The sequence below is a fragment of the Talpa europaea genome, assembly GCF_964194135.1.
Source record: "Talpa europaea genome assembly, chromosome: 13".
NCBI lineage: Eukaryota > Metazoa > Chordata > Mammalia > Eulipotyphla > Talpidae > Talpa > Talpa europaea.
In genome coordinates, this window is record NC_140080.1 from 52,827,636 (window position 1) to 52,854,115 (window position 26,480).

General features: G+C 40.7%; 1 protein-coding gene across 5 annotated transcripts in view; it reads right to left on the reverse strand.

Annotated features, from left to right (window-relative positions):
- The window catches only part of PTPRM (protein tyrosine phosphatase receptor type M), a gene marked incomplete at its 3' end in the record, with an annotated part of 796,072 nt that extends 769,963 nt beyond the window's left edge, over positions 1 to 26,109 (reverse strand). For all 5 annotated transcript variants that reach the window (XM_084252855.1, XM_084252854.1, XM_084252853.1 and 2 more), the window contains exon 1: positions 25,971 to 26,109. In XM_084252855.1, the coding sequence (XP_084108981.1) occupies positions 25,971 to 26,043 (73 nt within the window). In that variant the 5' untranslated portion in view covers positions 26,044 to 26,109. The remainder of the gene's footprint in view (positions 1 to 25,970) is intronic.
- Between the last annotated feature and the right edge of the window lie 371 nt (positions 26,110 to 26,480).

The window sequence follows — 26,480 nt, forward strand, 5'->3', positions numbered from 1 at the left end:
ATTCTATCATAAAAGATATATAAACTTATAGAAGGAAATCTTGTAAATTGCAAAAAGAAAAAAAAAATCACATCCATTATACAAAAGTAACCACTATTTTGGCTTGCATTTATATATTTCAATTGTTTTTTAATAAACACTTTAAATCACTAAATAACATTGGCTTTATCCTATACACATGATTTTTTCACTAGTTTTTGTGCCCATCACTATATTATGATGATCTCACTTCCTTAAATACTCTTCTTTGTTATTTCTATTGGTTATATAGCATGCTATTACACAAATGTACCATGATTTCATCCATTCTCTGTATCAGGTTGTTCCCAATTTTTCACCACTCCAAATAACATTTTACTAACTATGCCTGCATGGGATTCTCTGTACATATGTACTCTCTTTTTTTTTAAGATTTATTTATTTGTGCATACAAGAGCTGGGATACAGGCCAGAGGTGCACGGGAGTGAAAGGATTCACCAGAGACAGAGTGAGGAACAGAACAGGCAGACTGAAATACACTGCTGAGGGAAGCAGCAGACGAGGTCTGCTGTGCCATGTAGCTGGGTAGCTCCCAGGCTGACCAGGAATCCAAATTGTGCTGCAGAGGCTGCAAATTGCTTCTGAGTGCTGTGCTTAACTCCTTGTGCAATCAGGGAGGCCCCAAATGCACTCATTTCCTTAGGGTGAATTCATTATATTTTAATAAATATATTTCTATCCCAAGGCATCATTTTTCCATGCTCCAGGAGTATGCATTCTACTTTGGAGACCAGTGATATAGATAAAAAAAAGAAACACTGGCTGACATCTTGACCTTTAATAACCAACCGCCTTGCCATCTTTTTCAGTCCCACTCAAAGCACATTATAAATGTCCTTATGTATAATAATCACTAAAATAGTGACTAGATGCCAAGTGTTGCATGTTCTGAAAAAAAATTAAAGGAAAATTTTGACTTACTATTAGTAAAGGCATAATGTGCTGCATCATTTTCTAAGTAGTGTATTACAAAAGATTTGCTGCCTTAGAACTCAAAGGAAACCTAAACTCCTCTTCTCCTAAGGCTGAACAAACCACTTAACCTGTGCTTCAGGATTCATAACAAGATGATTCCCACCCACTTCTCATTAAAGAAACATCAGAAAGACCACACAGAATGAAAAGGGGTATCTCAAAGTGTCTGGGCAATTTATTCACTAAGCATCTCTGAAGCCTCCTATGGTTCATGTTCCCTCATATTTCTGCTTCCTGGAACAAGGTGAGGACTCAGCTGGAAAGTGTCCACTAACAAGAAGATTTAGTTATCTAATGGGAAACTAGGTTTTTTCTGCAAGATTCTTTCAGGTTATTTTACTTGTTCTGGGATAAATGAGTTTACATCACTGTTCAGTTTTCATGTAATGATTAATAATGACTCATAAGCTAAAGTCCTAACATCTAAATTATTTTTAAGTCATAATGTCCTGTTTCAACTGCAGAAGGGGCAGCTGAGGCAGAGAGACACAAAATATTTGCCAAAGTCACAGACTAAGTCAAGGCCCGAATTGTAGTAAAGCAGAGTTCACCAGTTAGATGTCTGCCTCTTCATATTGGGGGAGATAGAGAGAAGGGATAAACAGGTGAAGCACAGAGTACCTTTAGGGCATATCTATATCATATCTTTTTGATACTATATAATGGAAAAATGACATTAGGTATTTACTCAAGCCTACAGACATACAAGATGATCCTCTAACTTAAAACTATAGATTTCCAGTGATTATGATGTACTAGCGCAGGTTCATCAGTTGTAACAAACATACCCCTGTAATGGGGGATGTTGATGATGGAGGAGGCTATGCATATAGGGGGAAGGGAACATATGGGAAATCCCTGTACATTCCTCTTAATTTTGCTTTGAACCTGAAACTGTGCTAAGAAAAAAAAAAAAAAAAAAAAAAGAAGTCTTTGTTTAAAAAAAAAAAGTCTCCATCTAGAAAGATAAAGGCTTTAGCTCCAAGCCATAAGCCCTGCTCCAAAATGTTCAGTACCAGGGTGAATGTCCTACAGAGCAGGGAACCTCTACAGCTACCAAAAAATGAAGGGGTACACAGCACTGACAGAGGAAGGGACACCAATTTCCATGTTAGCATCATCAGGAACCCCTGTCTCTTTGCAGTCTGCCCTTTTACTACAGCTCTCGCACTTTACAGAAGGAAAGTCTATTTGTAAATGTACAAACATCCATGGTATCAAAGAAATAATATGAGCTATTGCTCTCAAGAAAGACTTCTTTAATGATTAATCAAACAGGGACTCACTGCAGAGATTTATGTCTTTCCCTGTCATATCTATAGTTCATTTGAGGGTAAACCAATGTACACTACACATAGAATATTTTAGCCATCGTGTGTTGTTATAAAATCAGTTGTATTACACAATTTAATGATCATTCTTCCCTTGACCATAAAGAACTCATTTCACAACTGAAGAATTGGTGAAATTTTCAAAAAGATGACACCAGTAAATATTAAATGCAAAAAAAACCCTTTTAAATTGATCTAAAATAATTATTCTTTTTTAACAGAACTCACACTCAAATACGACATTAGCTGGAACCTTCAAACAAAAACCAACCAAAACAAAAGTATAGATGTTCCTAACACTGATTCTCTTAAATTGAATTGCAATGCTTTTCAATTTTTTTCAAATTATACAGAAAATATTCACAAATGAAAATACATGAGTTAGTTTAGATTAAGTATACATTATACAATAAGATAATTAAAATCCACTTTATCAAATATTTATTTACAAAAGTAATTTTTCCAATGAAAGTCAGTCATTGTCTAATTAACGTTTGGTATTTTCTACTGCTTATTAACTAAAATATGCTATGTTAATTTGTGGCCGTTTCAATTTATATTGAGTAGCAAACACCTCTCTTTTACTAAGTACATAGAAAAAGATGGATCCTGTTATCTTCCCAAATTGATTATTTCCGAAAGTATGCCCATGATTCTTATTTAATTAGTCCCAGAAGCCAAACACTAGAGTTCAGTATAAACATACCAGAGAAACAGCATGAGTTTTAATTGTAATCGTCACTTTATAAACATCTCACAATTTTAGGTGTCCATTATATTATAAATTATGAGAAACAGAATAATTTGCCATGGTTTTACAACTTATTACAACTTATTACAAATATATTTTATTCTATTAAATTTGCATCATTGAAACTTGACTAAACCACTTTAAATAATCTGGCACGTAATTTCTTTATACTGTTTTTAAATTTTTCCTCAAATTCAACTTAACCCTTATTTGACATTAAAAACTAATTAGAGGGCCTCCCCTGGTGGCGTAGGCAGTTGAATGCTGCACTGTGAAGCTGTCCGCAGCCTCTGCAGCACCAGTTCGATCCCGGCTGGCCGGCGAGGGTCCCACATGGCGCAGCAGACCTCTCCTGCCTCTCCCGCAGCTCCCCTCAGCAGTGTACTTCCTTAGTCTGCCTGTTCTGTACCCCCCTCTGTCTCTGGTGAATCCTCTCACCCTCCTGCGTATCTGGCCTGTACCCCAGTTCTTGTATAAAATAAATAAATAAATCTTTTTAAAAAATCTAATTAGAGCTTCTCTGATAGAAAGTAAGGTTGATTTGACTGACAGGTTTGATGAGAACTGTTGCACTAACAAGATCCTATGATAGATATATTTCATCCACTGATAAATTTAATCTTCATTTCTAAGGTTTGACAAAAAACATGGGTATATATAGATATAAATATATCTACATGTACTAAAAGCTGCAATGTCAAAATTTCATTAAAATCAATATTATTTTTGTTTTTACAACCACTTCCATATGTGGTGTCTTTAAGTTAAAAAATAACAGGTTTAATTAATAGTCATTCATGAATCTTGGTCTACTTGCTCTATTTGATTTATTTCCCAGCAAATGAAAAGATGCATGACTGGACAGCAAATCCTTAAGAGACTAGTTGGTTTCCAATTTCTTACTTTAAACAATTTTAAGAATTGTTTTAAACAATTTTGAGAATAAAATAGAAAATGTCAGTTTATAGGTCATAAAAAATAATTTCCGGGCCTCCCCGGTGGCGCAGCAGTTGAGCGCTGGGTTGCGAAGCTGCCCGCGGCCTCTGCGGCGCCGGTTAGATCCCCGGCTGCTCCCCGGCCACAGCAGGAGGGTCCCACATGGCGCGCAGACCTCTCCTGCTGCCCGCTGCTCCCCTCAGCAGTGTATTTCGTCACTCTGCCTCCTCTGCTCCCTGCTCTGGCTCTGGTGAATTCTCTCACCCTCCCGCGCTTCTGACTGTACCCAGTGCTTGTATAAACAAATAAACAAACAAACAAACAAATAAATTAAATAAAAATTAAAAAAAATAATTTCCAATGTACGACCTCAACATAAATTTTGTAACGTGAAATTTCTGTAACATGAAAATAATTCCAATTGGGACTATTACAACTACAACAAAAATTTTCTAGTCTTATTTACCTAGTTACATAGACAAAGTTTCTCAGCATATTCATAAAAATATAAATAGATATGGTGGTAAACCCTGTTTAGTACTGTGTAATATCTACACACAGATATGAAATAATTGTTTGTAGCCCAGTTGATTCAAAAATGATTCAATTAGATGAAATTCATATGAAACCACAAAACACCACCAATAGCCAAAGCCTTACCGATGAAAACAAAGGAGAAAGGAGGTATCACACTTCCAAGCTTCAACTATATTACAAAGCCATAATAATTAAAACAGTTTGGTATTGGAACAAAAACAGACACACAGAACAATGGAACCAAATAGAGAGCCCAGAAATAAAACCACACTTATTTGGACAACTGATCTTTGACAAAGGAACAAAGAACATGCAATGGAACATGGACAGTTTGTTCAATAAATGGTGCTGGGAAAACTGGACCACCACATGCAAAAAAATGAAACTAGACCACTACCTCTCACCGTGAACAAAAATCAACTCAAAATGGATAAAAGAACTAGACATAAGACCTGAAACCAGAAAATATATAGAAATATAGGTAAAACACTACAAGATATACATTGCAATAACATCTTTAAAGACTCATCACCCAAAGCAAAGATAGTCAAGGAAAAGATAAATACCTGGGATTACATCAAACTGAAAAGCTTCTGTATAGCAAAAGAGAAATTAACCAAAACAGAGAGATACCCCACTGATTGGGAAAAAATCTTTGCACTCTAGTCAACTGATAAGGGACTGATCACAAAGTTATACAAAGAACTCACACAACTCAACAAAAACAAAATAAATAATCCAGTCAAGAAATGGACAGAAGAACTTAAAAGACATTTCTCCAAAGAGGAAGTGCAAATGGTCAACAGGTATATGAAAAATGTTCAACATCCCTTATAATGAGGGAAATGCAAATCAAAACCACATTGAGATACCACCTTACACCAGTAAAAATGGCACATATCAAAAAAACAAGCAACAACAAATGTTGGCAAGGATGTGGTGAAAAAGGAACTCTCCTACAATGCTGGTGGGAGTGCAAACTGGTCCAACCACTATGGAAAGCTGTCTGGAGGCTCCTCCATCTACTAAATGTGGAGCTACCATATAACCCAGCAATTCTACTCCTAGGGGATCTACCCAAGTGACACAAAACATTGATTCAAAAGAACACCTGTACCCCTGTGTTTATTGCAGCACTATTTATAATAGGTAAAATCTGGAAACAACCCAAATGCCCAACAATAGATGACTGGATCAAGAAGGTGTGGTATATATACAAAATGGAATTATTCAATAATCAAAAATGATATTCATGCCATTTGCAGCAATGTGGACGGAGCTAGAAGGAATTATGCTCAGTGAAATAAGTCAGAATGAAAAAGAAAACTATCGGATGGTTTCACTTATAGCAGGAATATACGGGAGCCTTATTAAATAAGACATCAGTGTAAAAATATAATAACAGTACAAAACAAAAATGGACAATTATAAATCAGAGACATACTGCAGGGGAGGAGGCAAGAGAGAGATCAAAGGGAGGGAGGGAGGAGCACAGGGGACTGAGGTGATGGTGCACGGGTGCATTGTTGAAGGAAGCTCTATGAGGACTACACCTGAGGGGGTGGGGGGAAGCAAACATTGTTAAAAATGAATAATGATGTAAAAAATTTTAAAAATAATTAATTTTTTTGAAAAATCCCCCAAAATCAAAAAAATCAATTATATACTAATAATTTCAGTGATAATTCAATTAGGTAAAATTAACCACTTAGTTTTTGATCCCATAAAAGGAAAAATAGATTAAAGTTTCAATTTTATATATACTTTGATACAGAGAAGTTTGACAAGTGATGAATAAAAGATTTCCAAACTTATACATGTTATAACAGGATAAGATTCTATGGAGAAATAAAATATAGATACCCATTCAAAGATTAAAAATTAAGGTGGTAAAGTTGCTCTCAATGAAATAAAAGCTTATTTATATATTTTTAAATGGAAAAAAGAGGATATCAAAACCTTTAGGTATTTGGATTCTGTTTCTTTTTTTTTTTAAGATTTTTTTTTTATTTTATTTATACAAGAGCCGGGGTACAGGCCATATGCGCAGGAGCGGGGAGGATTCACCAGAGACAGAGCGGGGAACAGAACAGGCAGAATGAAGAAATACACCACTGAGGGGAGCAGCGGGCGAGACAGGAAAGGTCTGGCTCTCCATGTGGGTTGCTCTGAGGCCGGCGGGTATGAACCAGCACTGCAGAGGCTGCGGACAGCTTCACCTCGCTGCGTTCAACCACCTGCACCACAGGGAGGCCCATGGATTCTGTTTCTTATGGATGCCTATAAAATATTTTTTAAAAGTTTTTATTTTTAAAATATCAACTTTTACCATAGGAGGTAAATCTTCTCAACTGTATAAACATATCATGTAAAATTCCATATGTGAACTTATCAATATGCAAGGGAGTATCCATTTCTTAAAATTCTTTGACTAGATTCACAGCATAAAATTCAGAAAGCTGCCCTGATTCAATGTCCCACTATTTCCGGAACTTATCAGCTTCAGCTACTTACTCAGAAAAAAACATTTCTCTAGAGAAGGATCTCTTAAAGCAGTATTTATCTCATATTTTGCTTCTGACCTTAACAATTTTGCTAATTACATTATAGCATAGTTTTCAAAATGAGTAGAACCAAGTGTGGGCTCTGTTTTGAAAGCTGTCCTCTAAAATAGAAGTTTCACCTTGGTAACACCTATCTAACAGTTATCCAACTTACCTAACACTAGAGTTCTCCTCAATTCCCTAATCCTATTCTTCAGGGGCCAAGGATACCCTTTATGCCTGAGCCATCCATTTATCTCCTTCGACTCCTAATGAACCAATCCAAAGACACACACAGGAAAGATCCAGGATCTTCAAACAGAAGCAAGTTAAATTCACGGTGTGTACAAAGTGATTCTAAGAGTGACTCCTGCAACAACTAGGAGGAGCTTTGTGGATTCCAGTCAGGCTAAACAAGTTCAAACCTCAGCCTTAACCTTACAACTTGCCCGAGCTTGGTCAATTTGCTTAGCCTCTGAGCTTTATTTCTAGGCCTATAAAATAGGGAGAATTTAGGTGGCAATCAGTGTTGAATTAGGTTGGTTTTATTAACACACACACACACACACTTAGAATAATGCCTAGACATTTTAAGTATTCAATAAGCGGCATTGTTCTTTTGTTTATAATACTTTTACCCTTAAGTACAGCTGTGCTATCTAGAACTGAAGTAAATAAAGCACCAGCCAGCGCCTGACACAGGCATGGAGAAGCAACACTTTTACTACTTTCATCTATTTGGATCAACACTCACTGTCCTGTACACACCCTTCTGAGGAAAAACAGCATGCGTGTAGCTTGTGCTCTGCTAACTCCACTTCAACAGGAGTGGTGACAGTGTAGGGGCAGGGATATTTAATTAACCACTTTCTTTTAAAACTCACCTATAACACTAGCTGAAGATAGAGAAGAGGAGAGAAGGAAAGAAGAAACAGGAGAAAAAGGAAAGCCTAGGAGGGTGATATGTGTAAGAATGAAAGAAGCCAAGTTTTCTATTCATGAACTTTCTCTAAAACCCCATACTTCTCAAACTGCTGCCTAAATTCCCATCCCACACACATTCATCCTTAAATATAGCAGCAAACACAGTCTACAGCATGGAAACAAGGAAAAGAAGTCAAGTCACCAACAACACAATCTTCTAATTAAAAAAAAAAAAGGAAAATAAACTATTAACAGCTTGTTCCTCTCTCCAATTTTCCAGCCCTTTTCCCTGTGAGTCTACTCTAAGTAGGTGCCCATTGCCTTCAAAAACTCACTTGCTTACAAGGCCACCCATTTTAAAAGAAAAACAAAGATAACACTTAGAGGTTACTTCTCTGCCTTCCCTCTAAATGCCTAAAGAATGTCCACAGGATTCACAGGCAGCTCCTAAGATCACTGGCTAGCTGCAGTCCTGTCAGAGGGAGGCCCTGCAAGCTCAACTGGGAGAGACCTGCCTCAAAGTCTTTCCTGCAGATGCACCTTTAAGCTCCCTTGCTTGATATTGAGGGCTGAACTGGATAGCCCTCAAGTTTTTCTGTGAGCGAAACCTCATTGAGGACACCCTTATTATAGTCTTGGTACCCCACAAGGCCCACCCCCAAAGCCTCAAAACAGAATTCCAGCTGAGTCCTCTCCCCATGAAGGCACAGCCACCTCCTATGGCAGAAGGACTTCACCCTGCCTCATTTCACTATGAGTCCTAGGAGTTACTTAATTTTTGGAAAACAATATGCTTTGCAAACGACTCATGACTATGATTCCAGTCATTAAGGATTTCCCACCCATGTTCAGTTTTAGATTATAGAACTGAGGTATAAACCAATAAATCTTGGGGCTGGTGATAATGGTCCAGAATAGAACAATCTGCATTCAGAAAGCATGCCAAGAAAAAAGACTTGAGCAATAATCACAAGACATGTCCCAAACGACAAGCCACATGATAGCAGAACCAAACAGAAGAACACTATGGTCCAGTTCTATAATCTCCCTCATCCTTCACAATAAGCAAACCACCTCATTTTATCTCCAGCTGCTCCAGAATCTTCCCAAGTAAGTACTTACATACAATATGTATCTGTTGATAATGACCAACATTTTATAAATAATCTTGGTAAAAAGTCTGTATCCCATAATTTTTAAAAAATCACTGTGAAGAGTCTATATTCCCTTAATGTCCACTTATTCTACTTTTATTAATGCAGTTTACTTTAGTATAATTCTCCCCACAAGGTTACAAAAAGTGATTTAAGTAAGTAATCAAAGTGCATAATCTCTATAGTCTATTCTATATCAAATAATTCTTTCCCCTGGTGACTGCAATTAGATACAACTCATTGGACTGTTTCACATCTTTCAAATATGAATCTACATACAGGCTTTCTATGCCTTTGTCTAACCTTAAAACAAAATGCAATTTGTTTTAAAGAAGGTGATTAGCATCAATCTCCAAAGGCCTGCCCACCTCTACCTGAAATGAATGGTCTTAAAATAAACTATCTCTGACCTTAGTGACATTTTGCCCTGAGCCCACTTACGCACACAGACAAGAGATTTGCAGTGGACTATATACCTTTCACCTCAATCAAACCTCCAGGTGCTAAACACAACAAATTACAAAAACACAAACCTATCTAGAGGATTTGAAACCACAGACAACATTCTGCTCTCCCTCTACTCTGGTAGAAAAAATATAGATAATGCCTCTAAGCAATTAATTTCATTCAAGCTACTTAATGCATTTTCTTCTAACTTACTACTTCGGAGGGCAGGAAAATAGCAGTAACAATACTGCACTATTGAGCTATGCCAACTTTACAATTATTTTTAACATCAACATGAGAAATTGTACCAAATACTTAAGCACATTCAAAAATTAAGGCATGTGCTTTGGGCACAGTGAGTAGTAACAGGAACACAGGCCCAACAGGCACTTGAGGAAAGGAGCACTTTGAGATCCACAAACAACTGGGGACCCGTTGTCTGCATGACACGCAGGATTGTGTGGGGTCTCAGTTCCATAAAATACAGAAGTAACTCCACTGTCACCTTGTAGGATTGCCTTGGTGTAAATAATATGTAAAGCACCCAATGCCTAGGTGGAATGCAACATTCATATTTCCTTTTCCCTTGTTCCTAGGAAATCAGAGGAAATGCCAACAAGCTTATGAATCAGATTATAAATGGAAGAAAACCTGGGGCTGGGGGAAAACCACACCCTTTGACACTTGCAGACATAAAGGAAATATATGAGGTAGTGGCTCATGGTTACTGCACGCCCTTGGGCTCTCAGAAGAAGGCGGTGGTGACAGACTGGGCACAAGTTTCCCATAGAATGTAAGGGGGCAGACTTCACCCCTTTTCACAGATGAAGAAACCAGCTGCAGAAAGACAACTTCACATCTGATAAATGATTCAGTCGCCAAGAGAATTCAGGTTTAATCAGTTATCACACTCAGAGTATAACCAGAGACCTACCAATTTGTTAGTTTCTTTTTATACAGCCCATTATCAAATCTTATCTCTGAGGCAAATCTATGACTCAGAATGCAATTGAAATGACCCAATTTACAGATAAGAGTCTGAGTTCAATGAGGATAAACAACTTCTCTCTGAGATAGCACTAAGCAGCAGGCAGGGTGGGCCTTGAATGTAGTCTCTTCATCCTAAATCCTGGTTTTTTTCCCATGCTACCAGTAATTCCCCAACTGTGTTCTACAAAACAGAGACATCTGAGGGCACAGGCTGCATGTCCTGGCAGACACCTGAGTGGAGCCCAATCCTCTACCCATTGTATAATGTGGTGCCACATACCAAGGGGTGAGGTCTATTTAACACCTTTGATTCTAGGCTGGCCTTGTAACTGACTTGGGCCAGAAGAATAAGGTAGATGTGACCATGTGCCCTTACTACATGTGACTCAAGAGATTTGGCATATTTCCAATCTCTCTTTAGAACTCCCTATTTAAATGGTGAAAGACCACATGGAAAAGATCAGTACTGTCCCAAGAACATCCTAATTCAGCATACAGCCAGAAGAGCCCCAAAACTGACTGTCCAATCAGATCAGCAGAGTGGAGATACACACATAAAGCTCACACACCAAGCTCAACTTGGATAGTTAGATCATCTTCAACTTCGATAGGTAGATCATCCAAAGAAGAAAAACAGCAAATGGTGACCATTATAAACCACCAAGTTTGGGTGTGGTTTATTACAGGACAATAGCTAACCATCCGTCTTGTTTCCCAATTTGGAGAGTGTAGGGTAAGGAAAAATGTCAGGCTTTTCTGCCCTCCCGCCATCAGGATAGATGATGGATCCTTGCGGTCCTGAATGCATGCCTGATGGCGGGCACCTGAAGTAGGGTGTGGGCAGAGGTAGATGGGATTCACCTGGGCTGAGACTGGGTTTTTAAGGGCGGCGTCACGGGGATGCCAGCAGAAGCCGAAGAGAAGCCGAAAGAGAAGCAAAGAAGCAGAAGCAGAGATCACCGGAGAGCCCAGATAGAGTGAGGATTTGCTGGGAGCTGGGAGGACTGCCAGCCTCCCGGCCCCCCAGCACCCTGCCTGCCATGTGCCTGGCAAATCTAAATAAAAGACCTGCAAAAACCACTGAGGACTCTGACTCCTCCTTTACCCGGTCTGCTGGACATTAGAAACCCTGCACTGTGGCCTGTCCTGGCCTTACAATTGGCGTTAGTTGGCAAGATGATCCATGTAAATGGGTATGGAGCCCTCCGAAGACCTGGAGAGACCAAGGAGTTGTAACAGACTGTGTTTGCCTGTGACGACACTGGAGGCGCCATGGCGGCACAGAAGGTGGACACGGTCCGGGAGCTATAGGACGAGACCTCAGCTGGAGGAGGAGATGCTTGACAGGACCAGCCAATGACCCCTGAGGCAGCAAGAATCGTCGGGGAGGAAAGGACCACGATTTGGAGCTCACCAGTGCTGATGCCAGGGAGAGGCCTAATGGATTTGGACTGATGGACTGATGAACTTGGACTGACAATCCTGCCAGAAGGTGGAGGAACTTTGGCAAGTTAAGATTTTGGGACCCTGGGGGAGGATGCTATTGTTTGTACACCCCAGGAGATGGGAATCTGGGGGTGGCCAGCGGGCCTTGATGGCCAAAAGCAGCCTGTGTATGCCCAGAAGCTAGGCGGAGGAGAAAAGCCAACTGAGAAGGCAAAAGCTGGTGCTGATGCTGAGTTTGCGAAGCCCTGAGCAGCTGTTAAGCACTAAGTAAGCTGAGGAAGTCCAGTGAGTCTTGTAAAATCACCTGTGGGTGATGCCCTGCTTGTTCTCTAGTGAAGGTAAGGAGCTGAGGAACCGGTCCTTGGGGGATGGGTGGGGAACGTGGCTTGGGGTGGAGCCCAACTGAATGTAGAGTTTGGATCCCTGACCTATGTGCTTGTGCAGTGGGTTTGCCTGAGTGCAGGGGTCTGCGTGTTGCATTGGTGGCTATGAAGGCCGAATGTTGGTGCGACTGCAGACAGAAACCCTGGGGGTTGGCGATTACCCCCAACAGAATAGAATCGCCAATCTCAGAGCTAGTGCATCCTGGGGGTGTATGCGGTGTGTGGCTTGTAGCCGAGACTACAGCCAGAAAAGGCCAGGAAGCCCGACGGCTCCTGGTGTGTTACAGTAGATGCCGTGAGTGGTTCTTCTCCCTCGTATGAGCAGTGCCTTGGGCAGCAGATTTGGTGGCTCATCTGCTGGTACCAATAATTGTCTTTTGCCACTAGGTTGGTGCCCTGCCTGGACTTATTTGTGTTCTGTTGTATTTTGTTGTTATATTGTGATGTATTTGCTTTTGTGGGCCATGGCTGCATTGTTTGTTTGATAAGAAAATTGTATATATGAAGACTATATGGCAGAAAACCCTGAGGCGGTGGACTGTAGGGTAAGGAAAAATGTCAGGCTTTTCTGCCCTCCTGCCATCAGGATAGATGATGGATCCTTGCGGTCCTGAATGCATGCCTGATGGCGGGCACCTGGAATAGGGTGTGGGCATAGGTAGATGGGATTCACCTGGGCTGAGACTGGGTTTTCAAGGGTGGTGTCACAGGGATGCCAGGAGCAGCAGCAGAATCCGAAGAGAAGCCAAGAGAGAAGCAAAGAAGCAGAAGCAGAAGCAGAGATCACCGGAGAGCCCAGATAAAGTGAGGATTTGCTGGGGGCTGGGAGGACTGCCAGCCTCCCGGCCCCCCAGCACCCTGCCTGCCATGTGCCTGGCAAATCTAAATAAAAGACCTGCAAAAGCCACTGAGGACTCTGACTCCTCCTTTACCCTGTCTGCTGGATATTAGAAAACCTGCACTGTGGCCTGTCCTGCCCCTACAGAGTCTTTCTTTTAATCTGGCCACATAAAATTTTGTTTAACCAGAAGATATTTATGTTTTTCTACCTATATAAAATTGTACTCAAACAAAACATTTTAATTTTTTTTTAATTTTTATATTCCCCATACAATTGCACCCCCCTTATTCTGACCCCAATCTCTCCTTTCCCCGCTCTCCCCCCCCCATAGTGTGTCTCTGGTTCATAGTTGTTTGTTGATTTTGATTTTTTCTTTCTTATAGTTATTCATTTTCCTGGTCCCTTATTTACGTTTTCTAGATTCCTGCTATGAATGAGACCATCCGGTATTTTTCTTTTTCTTTCTGGCTTATTTCGCTGAGCATGATCCCTTCCAGCTCCATCCATGTTGCTGCAAATTGCATGTGTTTATCTTTTTGATTGCTGAGTAATATTCCATTGTGTGTATATACTCAACCAAAACATTTTAATGCTATAAAGAAACAAGGTGGAAAACTACTGAACTAGGCAGTAAACTCCATACTGTCTTCCCATTCATGTGTTCATCATTTCAGCAGGTCATGAATGTGCTTCAAAGAGTCACTAAGAAATTAAAGAAATACACACCAAAAAAACGTTGTATTGGGAACACTGTTAAAATTCAGGATTCATTCATTTTCAGCCACCACTGCCCTGTTCCAAAAAGGCTTAATATATTTATAATGCCATATAAAATACCGAAAACTAAATTAGAATGAGATGAGAAAAGTGAGAGAAGAGACTAAGAATCAGGCCAAGAGAAGGCACCAAAAGTGATGTTCTATCTAACAGATCTTCAGTAGAATCATTGTGTTCCTTTTTTGCCTAGTCAGCATCTGCTTGCTTCAGCTGTTAACAGCCCATTTCCCGCTCTTATTCCATGTGCTTGGTCCAGGGGGTGGGTCAGATTAAAGTGGAAACAGCTGATGTGAAATGACTCCACGACCCCAACAGCAGGAAAGGCGAGTACCACTGGGAGAGAGCATCCCTCTTCTGCTGGGCTTGGAGCTGGAAAATTTAGCCTACAGCCCCTTGGAAAAATTGCATAGAGAGGAATGATGTTTAGAAAAGAAGACTCAGGTCTCCAGGGACTACTAAATTGAACCCCTGGAACCACCTGTGCCCACCCACAGTCTTCTCTGTTAAGAGAAGAGCAAACAAACCCCCTGTCAGAAGAAGGCCGCTTTGACTTAAGTTTACTGTTCGAGAACTTCTAACCACAATGAAACATGTTTGAATCTGGTTTGCTAGAAAAACTTGATGGATGATACAATTCACTGTGTCCACAAGAAAACATTAACTTCGCAGGAGATCACACCTTCCTGGAACTAAGACCAAGACAGAAATTTCCCCGGAAGGTCATTATAAAGATTCTATATGATTTAATAAAACACCATCCAACATCTTTCTAACAGACATAACACTCCACTTGAAATGTTTTTGCTTACAGAACACCTCAAAGCCTGTGGATGGCATCCAATAAAAAAATCCTTGAGTAAAAAGCAGCCCTGCATCTGTGTGTATGAGGAGGAGATATAGTATACAGTATATGTATCCCTTGCTCAGATCACCTGCTTTGTCAGCAATGGAGACAGCTGTACCTCCCAAAGCTTCCACAGATTTCCCTCAGCCAAGCTTTTATTAGCTACTGGGCAGCAACAAGTTTTGAGAAATCATACCCTCTCAGACAGTAGCTAATTCATCATTAGCGCTCAATTTATGGTTATCACTCAATTCTAAGCCCCTGAAATAAGGCTTATCTGTACTGCCAGTATTTAAGTAGAAAATCACAGCCTAACCAGTCTCATTTGTGCAGACTTTGGTGGCTCTGTGAATGACAATTACATTCTGCAGTACAGAGAAAAGCCTGAGCTTCCTCTCTCAGCAGAGTTAGCCTATGGCAATGTGTGAATATCTGAAATCTTTCTGACATCCCTTCAGCATCCACTTCCTTTTGGTAAGCAACTTCATGCTGTATCAGACACTCTTTCAGATTAAACCCAATGTTCTAGACATTTCTCCCTTCCTCTTTCATCAAAAATGACCCACTGAGGCAGCATTCCCACGGCCCACCTGTGCCTATGCAGGTGCCTCTTTTCACCAACTCTCTCCCTCTGCAGGGCAGCAGCTTCCTTCCTGTTGTCAAGGCCGCCTGCCTGCAACCATGCAGGCCTCTCTTAGCAAACCTGTCCCTTCTGGGGAAGCTCTTCCTGCCCGCTTGTGTCTATGCAAGTCTTTTACTGTTTTATCCCTTCCCTAATAAACCTGCTCTTTATATACATATATACATATATATATATGTGTGTATATATATATATATATATATATATCACTGAGTCAAGTCCCAGTCTCCTACCCCACACTATCTGACAAGTTAATTTGAACTAAGATACAAGTAGATGACAATCCTCATACTTGTTTAAATGATTGGAGAGACCTTATAGATCCTTGAATGAAATGTCTTCATTTTACAAGTGAGAAATTTGACACCTAAGTTATCAACTGATCGAGGTGACAGCTAGTTGAGGATGTCATATTTAAGGTGATTAAATGAGCCACCCTTCCCAGAAATGACATTTCAACAAGCACCTTTCTCCCTTGGTCAAAATGATGACCTACTGGAAATTTCACGTGCACTAACAGACTGATGTGTCCATTTTGTGGTATGTGTATTTTTTAGGGACTATTACAAAGCGCCAAGTCAGGCCATGCTCATCAGGCCCCTAAGATCAATAATTCTATAGTGTCAATCTGTTTCAATGATCATGAGATAAAGGAATAAGTATTGGAATATAATCTTCCCAGTTTTATCTTGTCTTGTGTTATTCTCTGAATGAGTCATATCAAAACATGGCTTTTACTACAAATTTCCCTGCCAATCTATAGTCATCTGTGTTCTGATTGCTCTGAAATGTCTTTATTCTTTCACTATGATATCCAAAACCTTCCAGACTGATATCACATTTACTAGAGGTCACCAAGTGGAAGATGGGTATCAGGTAGAAAAGTTTCTATAAAATACATTGTTGTACAATTCATTTTCTCTTCTGACACCAGAAAGCCTCTGCTCCATAACAGAAAAACTCTCTGATCAATTACAATTTGGTATGTAAAAATGTATACCAAATACACTGATCCTTAGATGCTTTCTTAACACTAGTCAGGAGAGATGTGATCAGTTCTGCAAAAAATAGGGTCTCTGGGTCATGGCTAACTTCCTATCTGCAGTCTTTCATGTTAATGAGTATCAAGATCATCTGAGGTGTTTCTCTACCTGTTTCCGTGGCTCCACTCAGTGTGTCTGTAGTGCCAGGAATCTTTTTAAAAAAGCCTCAGGTGACTCTAATGCAGGTGTCCAACACTGCTTCCCATGACAATGACAAATGTTGGCATTTCTTGGGGACAATTCAGATGTGATAATCATGCTATTTTCAGCTTTTGTTCTTTTAAAATCTAAGAATGCCCATATATTTATAACTTACATGTGTGTATAACCTCTGCATACATATCATTTTTATAGCCTCCAGGAACCACAATTGTCAAAGGCTTGCCTTGGGAGATCTATTAGTTTTAACCATGTGAAATCACCAATATTCAACCCTTACCTGATTATAAAATCAACAAATTAATTTGGTTAAAACAACAAAGGACACAAACAATAGCATGATCCTCTCTTTTCCTCACAACTGAACAAACACAGCCTTGTCACCTCCTGAGGCCTTCCTAATACCACGGAGTTGGTCCTCTTTGTTTAGTCTTTAAAAAATTCTGCAAGGTATTTTTCCAGAATACAAAACTGAGGTTCAGAAAAATTAAATAACAGGCCCAAACTTCATGGTGTATTGATGGTAGAATCAAAAAGACCAGATCTCCCCAGGAGGAGGCTTGGTCCTTCTTTCCATACCCCAAGGTTCCCAAAGCAAAGATACTGCCTAACACCCGTCACTTGTCCCCGCCCCTCCGTGACTGGACAGGGCCCTACTCTAAACCCTCCAAGGTCAGTCAGGAACACAGGGTTCTTGATGCGCTTCTGCAGTGACTCCCTACCCACAACACAGTGCAAGAAAGAACAGTAGGGGATCTCCTAAAATTCACAGAAGTGTAATGAAAATGGTCACTGACAGAGATAATAGGCAAAAAGCCCCATGACAAAAACACATGCTATAATGTCAATGGGTAACTGTGGTGATTTCAACACCACATTCAGAAATCTAGATGTCAAAAACCAGCGGAATAAAGAACATAGTTTATGAGACTGCTGTCAAGGCAACATCTCTCACTAAGTTTCATCAGTTGATAGTATAACATACTGCACGAAAAAGGAATGAGAGCATGCCTGCCATACTAAAGATGAACTTAATGCGATGAAGTCTGAGCTCTGTGTAGGTATATTTAATATAATTTTATATCAAAAATAAAAGCAGCAGAGATTATAGGTATATTATTCCCTGCTATGGAACTTCTTTCTGGTGATAGCATGTTTTTTGTTTTTGTTTTTTAATATACCAGTGACTAAAGTCAAAACTTCCTAAATCAGAGTCCTGCCATGTGCATGCTCGTTTTCATTTGTTCATGATGAGTATTATATCAAATTTTACTTTATAGAATCGGTGATGTATAAATTTGTATTATAAGTGAGAAAATCATAGGATTACTATTAAAGTAACAAAAGGCAACAATTTTTTTCCTCTGAATATAATAACTATTTCTATGCACCTATGAATTGTTGAGTACCTAGCACAAAACCCATAGCCTGGGCCATTTGTTTAAAGTATTTCCAAATGTTTAAATAAGTCAAACCTGTGACAAAGTGACAAAAAAAAAGCAGTAAACCTAAGTAATTTGAGGTTTTTCTTCCCCAAGGAAACTTTATTTAATCATTCATTCATTCAACAAACATTTATTAATTAATATACTGTTCAGTAATCTCATTTTATATATTATCATATTTATTTTTAAAGGAATGTTTTAGACCACCTCAGAATTTTATATCAAAAGAAAAATGACAATGAGTCCATTTCAAGTATATGACTATGAGATAATATAAAGTGTCTTAAACTACTTCAACTGAGAGGCGATATCAAGTAGGGTCTATAAAAAATAGACTGGAAGAAGGGTGTGGTCCACTTTCCTTTCCCCACTGTGAGAGGCCACCTGCGAACCTATTCTGATTCCACAGCTAGCAGGAGGGGAGAAATAATGGGTCCTCTGACTTCCACAGTAACCCAAACTAAAACATATCATTTCCATCAGTGCAATAAATCTGCTTTCTGCATACTGAAGAGTAGAGATTAAAATGAATATTCACCCATCTGAAAACAAAATGATGCTCTATAAGCTTTTACGCTTTGCAGCCCATAAAAAGCTAATGCTTTGCTTCTGCTTAGGCTGTTGTATTCTTCTAATAAATCATTCTGTTAACCAGTGGTCTTTCCTGCAAAGGAAGTTCTAAAAAATGTATCAATTTTGGCAACCCTACCCTCATTCTTTGCCCCCTGCATATGCTGCCATCATGGCCCTCTCCCTGCCAGGCCATCTCCCTCCCCTGTGAACCCCAGTTCTATGGTAAGTGACACAACCTCTATCAGATTCCAACTCAGGACCCAACACTGTGCTTCTTATAAAAAGTTCTTAATGACTCATTAGTCTTTGAGTAGTAGCAGAAAAACTGACTGAATCAATGTTGCCATGCAAATTTTAATGACTTCCTGAATTACATACCTAAAAAAGACAAAGATGTAATGTAACCTCCTGCAGATATAGGTGCAGCACACAAGCCATGGATGTTACACATTTACATGTTGGCATTTCACTCCACTGCCTTTCCTGGTCCATTACTAAAAGGCCTGGTAGAGAGTCCCCAAAGGTCAGCATGAACTCTTACTTAGTTGGCAGTTATAGACTATTTCTAGTTCCCTGGCTATATATAGAATAGCAGCAACATATGATAAAATCAGGGGGAAAAAAAAAAAGAAAAAGGAAGAAAAAAAGAAAAAGATTATCTCTGAGGAATCTAAAGTTGTTTTGGGGTGAGTGCTGAACCACAACTATAACTGGTGGAAGTAAAACTTCCACTAAAGATTTAATTTTACAATAAAGATTTAGAGACACATATACTAGCAGATGACAGGCACTAAATAGCGTGCCATCCTTTAGCAGTAAGTGAATGAATCCAGGAAGTCTTTGTGGGTAAGATCAGGCCTCTGCTGGCTCAGGAAGGTGGGTTTAGGGATGCAGCTACACCTAGTGCTCAGATGGGGATCACAGCAGGATGAGCAGATGCAGGAAGCTGGCCTGCCTGGTGAAAGCACTCCACTGCTGTGCCTCTGAAAGCAGGGCCAGAATATCTTCAAGATAAATCTGTTAAATAACTTCACAAGCACTTTTATTTACACAGAGTTTGAAGTGACAAGGATGCTATGATTGTCATTTGTGGCTAACAGAAAAATGAGGCTCTATTTTAGAATGCACATTGTCAGTATTTTAAAGAGACACATAATGAAAAAGTGTATTCTCGTTTTGGAGGTCAAGTGTATCTCCAAATGGTTTATATTTCTACATTAAAATTCCAAATTTTATGTTTATTGATTTCGAATTTTCTCCTAAAAAAAGCCATTATTTCCATTTCAGTGGATTTTGAAACTTTTAATAGATGCACAACTTTCAAAGTTTGGTAACTATATTTTCTTATCTTTGCCCATTACCATCCTAATGCTCCTGGCTCATGGTCATACAGGGGCCTTACAAACAGTTAAGTTCTCAATAAATATTTACTAGAATTAAAGATATTATTCTGATAGGCACATTGGGCTATGCATTTATTACAACAAGTGAACAAATATCTTCTATATACAATATCAACCCAGAGAAATTTCCAATGGCTAATCGTTAGTGTAAAATTTAATTAAAACTTTACATTGTGCTAAGAAAAACTTTTTTCATTTAAGTTTTGCAACTGGCTAGATCCAATATCTTCCCTAGATTAAAAAAAAAAAAAAGTATTTGAAATGTCATGCTGGTGATTTCACCTAACAGTCTAAGAGTCACAGCACAATCACAACAGCTGCTCTTAATTTTGATGGTGTTCATCAGGAGGCTAATAAGTACATGAATGGAAATTATATTTTTACCCCTAATTCCCTTTCAGGTCTTGCAATCCCAGGTCTTCTTCAGTGCTATTCTTTATCAGGAAGGTTGAAAATGCAGGAGGATGATGCCAGTTCTTTTGGAACATTCCTGCTCACACCTTTATGGGGCATCAGAATCCTGAGGAGGGCTTGTTTCAACATAGACTGCACCCCTCCACAGATGCCAAGTTTCTGATGCAGTAGGTCAGGGCAGGGCTGAGAGTCTTCATGCTGAGCAAGTTCCAAATGATGTAGATGCTGCCAGTCACAGGACGACACTTGGAAAACTGTTCTGTTAGAAAAATGTTTTTTAAAAATGTGGCAACAAAAATAAGATAACATGGGGATACAGCAGGATCCTCCAAAGACTCCTGACATCAAAATCATCATGGCTCAGCCCTAGAAATCAGCACTGGCAGGCCCACTCAGGTAGCCCAGAGCACACTACGTTTTGAGAAGAACAGGTTAAAAGTCGGTTCATCAACAACACTGGCTCAGTAACCCTAGTCCTCCCAAGGCCATCGAAAGCCACTGGGGTGCAGGATGTCAGTGTGATCTACCTGCATACTGTCGTTCTTTCTGATTACCCTCACATAACTTTCCCTAAGTTCCACCCTCTTACAAAGAGTGTAAGGGCACAACCCTCCCCTGCTAGAATCTCCAGAACTTATATTGTTTATGCTGTTTGAGCGCACAAACCCTTTCCTTCTCAGTTTTCTTCTTTTATTTTTCTCTCACACACTCCTATCCCTTAATTATGACCTGGTCTTGCCAGTAACCCCACCAATGGTGAGGGGGGAGCTGAGTATAGATTACCAAGGTTGATGACTAAATCTTCCCTGCTCCCCACCCAACACCAGCCCTACTTATTTTTCTCTGTTGAGGTTTTCTGAACGATAGTGTAAACTCAGGCTTTCTGATGACTAAACCAAAAACCACTGCAGTATTTTCGGATTCTAAGAAGCTGCATTCTCTTATGATGGGAGATTTATACTATTTTGTACCTTTTTTTTTTAAATTTTTATGAGTTTAAAAGATAATTAAACTTTCTCCTACTATAAAATAGCCTTACTGATACGCTGTATTCATAAAGACAATAAGCACACTAAAATATAAAACTGTGGGAAAGTTGATCAAAGAGATCTGGAAATAAATAGCATAGCAGACACCACCCTTAAGAAAAATGTTATATTGTGGAAGCTGTATACAACTACTTCTTATAATGCCTCACCCCCCTACTAAAAACTATGTCTTCGGGTATTTAGATAACACAGACCCATTTTTAAAAGCTTAATAAAATCTAAAACAAAAAGTGAAAGAAAAGAATTCCTAAGCCAAAACATAGTTCCTTTACTAAAGTACCTTAATTCCTCTACCAAAGACAGTCAATTCCTAGAATGTCCAATTATTTTAAATAAAGAAAATAATCTTTATAGAATTGTCACAGAAATACATAAACCTTAAAAGTAACTAAAGAATCACCTAGATTCTTTATACCATCTGAAGACATAATTCAGATTATTTGTTCATTAAGAAAAATGCATTTAGAACTACTCAAGCGACACAACTGTCTGCATATCACTGTATACAAGTAAATTCTGTACTGAAAACCTGTAAAATAATCCTTTGAACACATGAGATGCTAAAACCTATAATTTCTCATATCAGAACAAGTTATTTATTATGCTTAAGCAATGTTTCTTTACATACACACAACACTAAAAAATGTTATAAAAATCTCCTGGCATATTTCTTTCATATTCGCTGATTTAAATTTGAAGTATTTTCATCAAACCAATTATTAATCTAATTAAAGCACCTAAACAATGTAAAATGTCATCACTACCTTAATCTAAAAAAGAAAGAACAATCAAACTGCTAAACCTATTCCACTCTTAGAAAAGGGTACTTTAACGTTTTATGTTGTGAAATAATTTTAAATTTACAGGAAAGCTGCAAAAATAATTTACAAAGATTTTAAGTACATGCTTCACCCTCCTCCCCAAAGGTTCATATCTTACATGACCATAGTAAAATTACCAAAATTGAGAAATTAAACGTTGGTACAGTAAGACTGACTAAACTACAGACTATTTCAGCTATTTTAGATCTCATCTATTTTCCACAAATGGCCTAAAAAGGGTATTTTTTAAATTCTCCATAGGCATTCAAAATTCATAGTTATACGGAGGTTTATTCCAGTCCAAATACTAGAGTAGAAACAAAGGGCCAAATTTGTTTGTATTTCTATTTCTGTAAAACAAAGGTTGTTTAACAGAACTTAACACAACAGTCCCATTATAACGTAAAATTAAAGACTTCCTTGTAAAATACATATTACAACTTTGGCTTTTAAGAAACTGGGTCAAAGAGGAATGACTTGCCTGCTATTTGGCTTCTCACTACTGAAAAGAAAATTTCAAGCAAATGTAAAGTGATTTCACTTACTTCCTCATATCTTTCTTGTGCCTGGTTATACAGAAGTTACTCTGAATGGCTATTAAAAGCCTAGAAGTCAGAAGTGAACCTCCAGCATGCTATCAAACTAATTTATAGTAACAGTTTTTAAAATGTTACGCTTACAATAAATAAAGGCCTCATGGACCCAAAACCTACTTTTTCCTTTTTCCTTCCGAGAAATTTAGCATGCTATTTCAGATGCCTGATATCCTAATTGCCTGTGACTGCCTCTAAAAATGATTGCTTAATAATCATATTAATTCCAAACCCATTCCAAAAGAGGACTTAAGAATGAGAGGGAGGCAGAGGGGAATAGCAAAGTACCATATATATAAATCCTACTTGTACAGAAAAACCTCCCCTGACTACATAATACCTCACGATGTAGTCTATAGGGTGACCCAAAGAGAACCCATGAGGAAAATGTTAATTTCAAATGAAAGGAAAATACAAGTCAAATCCAACAATGACTCCCTTCCTGCTGTCTGTATCAGTCAATTCAAGAACAATTTAAATGTTTGCAAATGACCAGGATTCACATTAGCGAAGTCTTCAACAAGTGAGTGCCTGTTAGGTCTAAGGTTCCAAATACTGACTTTGCCCTCCAGGAGCTTACAGTCTAGCTCCTCGGTTTCTGAAATTGAGTTCCATATCAGATAAATAGCAGTCAATTACTACAATTTCCAGAAGAATCATAAAAAGTGCCCATGTCACTCATTAACACCAGGGTTATCTTTCCCAACATAGAAAAAAAAAACGCTGACTTTTCCAAAGTATTAAATGCCTCACACCTGTAATACCTAAAATGTAAATAGAAAAAAACAATAATGCACTGTAATGTATCTGATTCTTGCACACACAAAATTTGCCAACTTCAATTTTTTTTAATTTCAACATTTCCAGGCACTCTCTTGGATGCTGTCCATCATTTCCCTTTACCCACTAACATTCTAGGGTACCTGGCTTTCCCAATTAAATACACACACAGTCTAATTAACAGTATGATAACAAACAAGTAAAAAATACATTTACTATGAAACAAAAATTTTAGTAATTTTTAATAATTAGTAAATTATTAATAAAAGTTACTTTAGGTTTAACTGATAATTTCAATCTGCCTTAATAAGGATACACATCAGTGCTACATAGGCTGAAATTCTTTTTAAGTATGAGAGGCCATAGTTTAAACTACATAAATATTTCTTACCATCCCCCCCTGCACAAAAAGTAAAAAATCCATCCAAACACTATTTAACACAGCTTAACTTAAATCCCAGTCAGGGAGCTATGGGTCTTACTCAAGAGAAAACTATCACCAAGGCCCTCACCTGGTTTCTGATATTACTGAGTTGCAAACTTATAAAATCAGCCTGTCTCCCCCATAATTCACTGATAAGAAAGAACACAGGCCAAAATCTGCGTTAATTTTATATTAGATAGCAGTGTATCAATTTAAGTTCTCTGGAGCAAGCAAAATTACAAAAACGGTTAAGGAAGTATTAATTTTAAAAGGGGGTATTTCTCTATTGAACTTGACTGTTTGGGTTTCACAGCACACAGCAATCAGCCAACTACAAAGCTCAACTTCAATTCTGCAGCCAACTGTGGTCAAGGGTCCAGCAGCTCAGCACAGAGACACAACCCTCTGTGCCTGTGTGTATCTTGGACTCCAAGAAGTAAAAAAAAAAAAAAAGAAAAAAGAAAAGAAAAAAAAAGGGGGGGGGGGTTTCCACAGGACAGACAGAAACATCTCCAACGTTTAAACTACGGATTTTACTTTCAGTAAAAGACGCCATCAAATTAAAAAAAATAAAATAAAATAAAAACCAAGTCCAATATACTCATTCCTTCCGAATAAACATAAAATCTATTTCGTAACTCAAATGTAAGACTAAATAGTGGGCTTTTTATTAAAAGCAAAACAAGAAGCCCGATGCCACCACTGTACACGGACCCTCATCAAACTAATGAAATGTGCAAGCATTTGTCATCCATCCACGTGTGTCCTCCAGGTACCTATGGCAATTTGGAGGGAACCCATGCAAATGCCCTTCGGGGCTCCGCACCACACCTGACCCCTGCCTTGGGGCCACAGGTGCTCTCCACTAGGGTCTCCGGACTCCGAACGCCCCCCGCGCGCAAGTTGACACACACACTTGCAAGCTCTGCCACTGCCTTTCCTTCCCACTTGGGACCCCCGGGCAGGGGGCAGGGTTAACCAGTTGCCATGGGCCGCGGAGCTGCGCCTCGAGGGCAAAAAAGTGGGGACTCAGGGGTGCAGGGCGTGCAGGGTTATGGCGGTCAGGGCCCTGGCTGCTCCTTGGACACGGGTTCCTCCCTCTGGAACCGATAAGGAACCCCCTCTCCAGGCTGTCCAGAGCTGCCGCCGGTCACCCCCACAGAAGCGAGGCCACCGGCCGCGACCTTCGGGGGGCAGCTGCAGGGCAGGGCGCCGAGCGAGCGCAGCCGGCGCTGGAGCTGGGTCCCCGCAATCGCCCGCGGCGCCGCGGGACACCGGCCACCTGACCCCGCCGCTCCGGGTCTGCAGGACGGAGCAGCGCCCACGCCCGGCGGCCCGGCGGCTGCAGCTCCGAACTTCAGGCAAAGTTTTCAAAGCTGTTCCTCCTGGAGCCGGCCCGGGACTCCGGGTGGCGGCCATCCGGCGAGAGCAGGAGCCCAGGCCGCGAAGCGACGCGCGCCGAGATGGGGGCCGAGGTGCCGGGCTCGAGCTCCCGACTTGGCCGCCTCGCCCGCCGGAGTCCTCGGAGCCCGCTCTCCCCGCCGCCGCCGCCCAGCGCCGGCCACCCCCGCGGTCCCGGCGCCCGGCCCGCCGCGCCCCCGCTCCGACCCGCCGCCTGCCGCGGCCGTCGACCCCGGGAGCAGCCGGCGCCCCGACCCCGCGGCGCCCCGCGCGCGCCCCGGGGGCGGCAGAAACGGCCCCGCTTACCTGAGAACGTCTCCCCGGCCGCAGTTAGCAAAAGTCCGGCCAAAGTCGCCAGGCCGGTCCCAAGAGTCCTCATGCTGCCGAGCGCGCGCGGGCCGCTCGGGGCGGCGGAGGGGAGCGCCGGGCGGGGGGCCACCGCGGGCTCGGCGCCAGGCAGCGCGAAGAGCCGGGTGAACAGCCGCGACGGAACCAGCGTCCGAAAGTGCCAACAGTTGCAGAAGTCCGAACTCCGGGGGCTCCCGCGGCGAGGGGTGGCGGGTCCCCGTCGGGCTCCCCGCCGCTGGCCCCGCTCGGCGTCTGGCGCTGCTGCGAGAGGGAGCGCGGGGCGCGCCGGCCGAGCCCAAATCCACCCAGGCTCGGGCGGCGGCACCGCAGTCGCTCTTCTGCCCCTACGCGGGACTTGGCCGCCGGCGCCGGCCCTGGCCGCGGCCGCCCGCGCCCGCCCTCCGCCCCTCCGCTGGCAGCCCGAGCCCAGCCCCCGAGCGGCGGCGCGCCGATGGCCGAGCCCGCGCC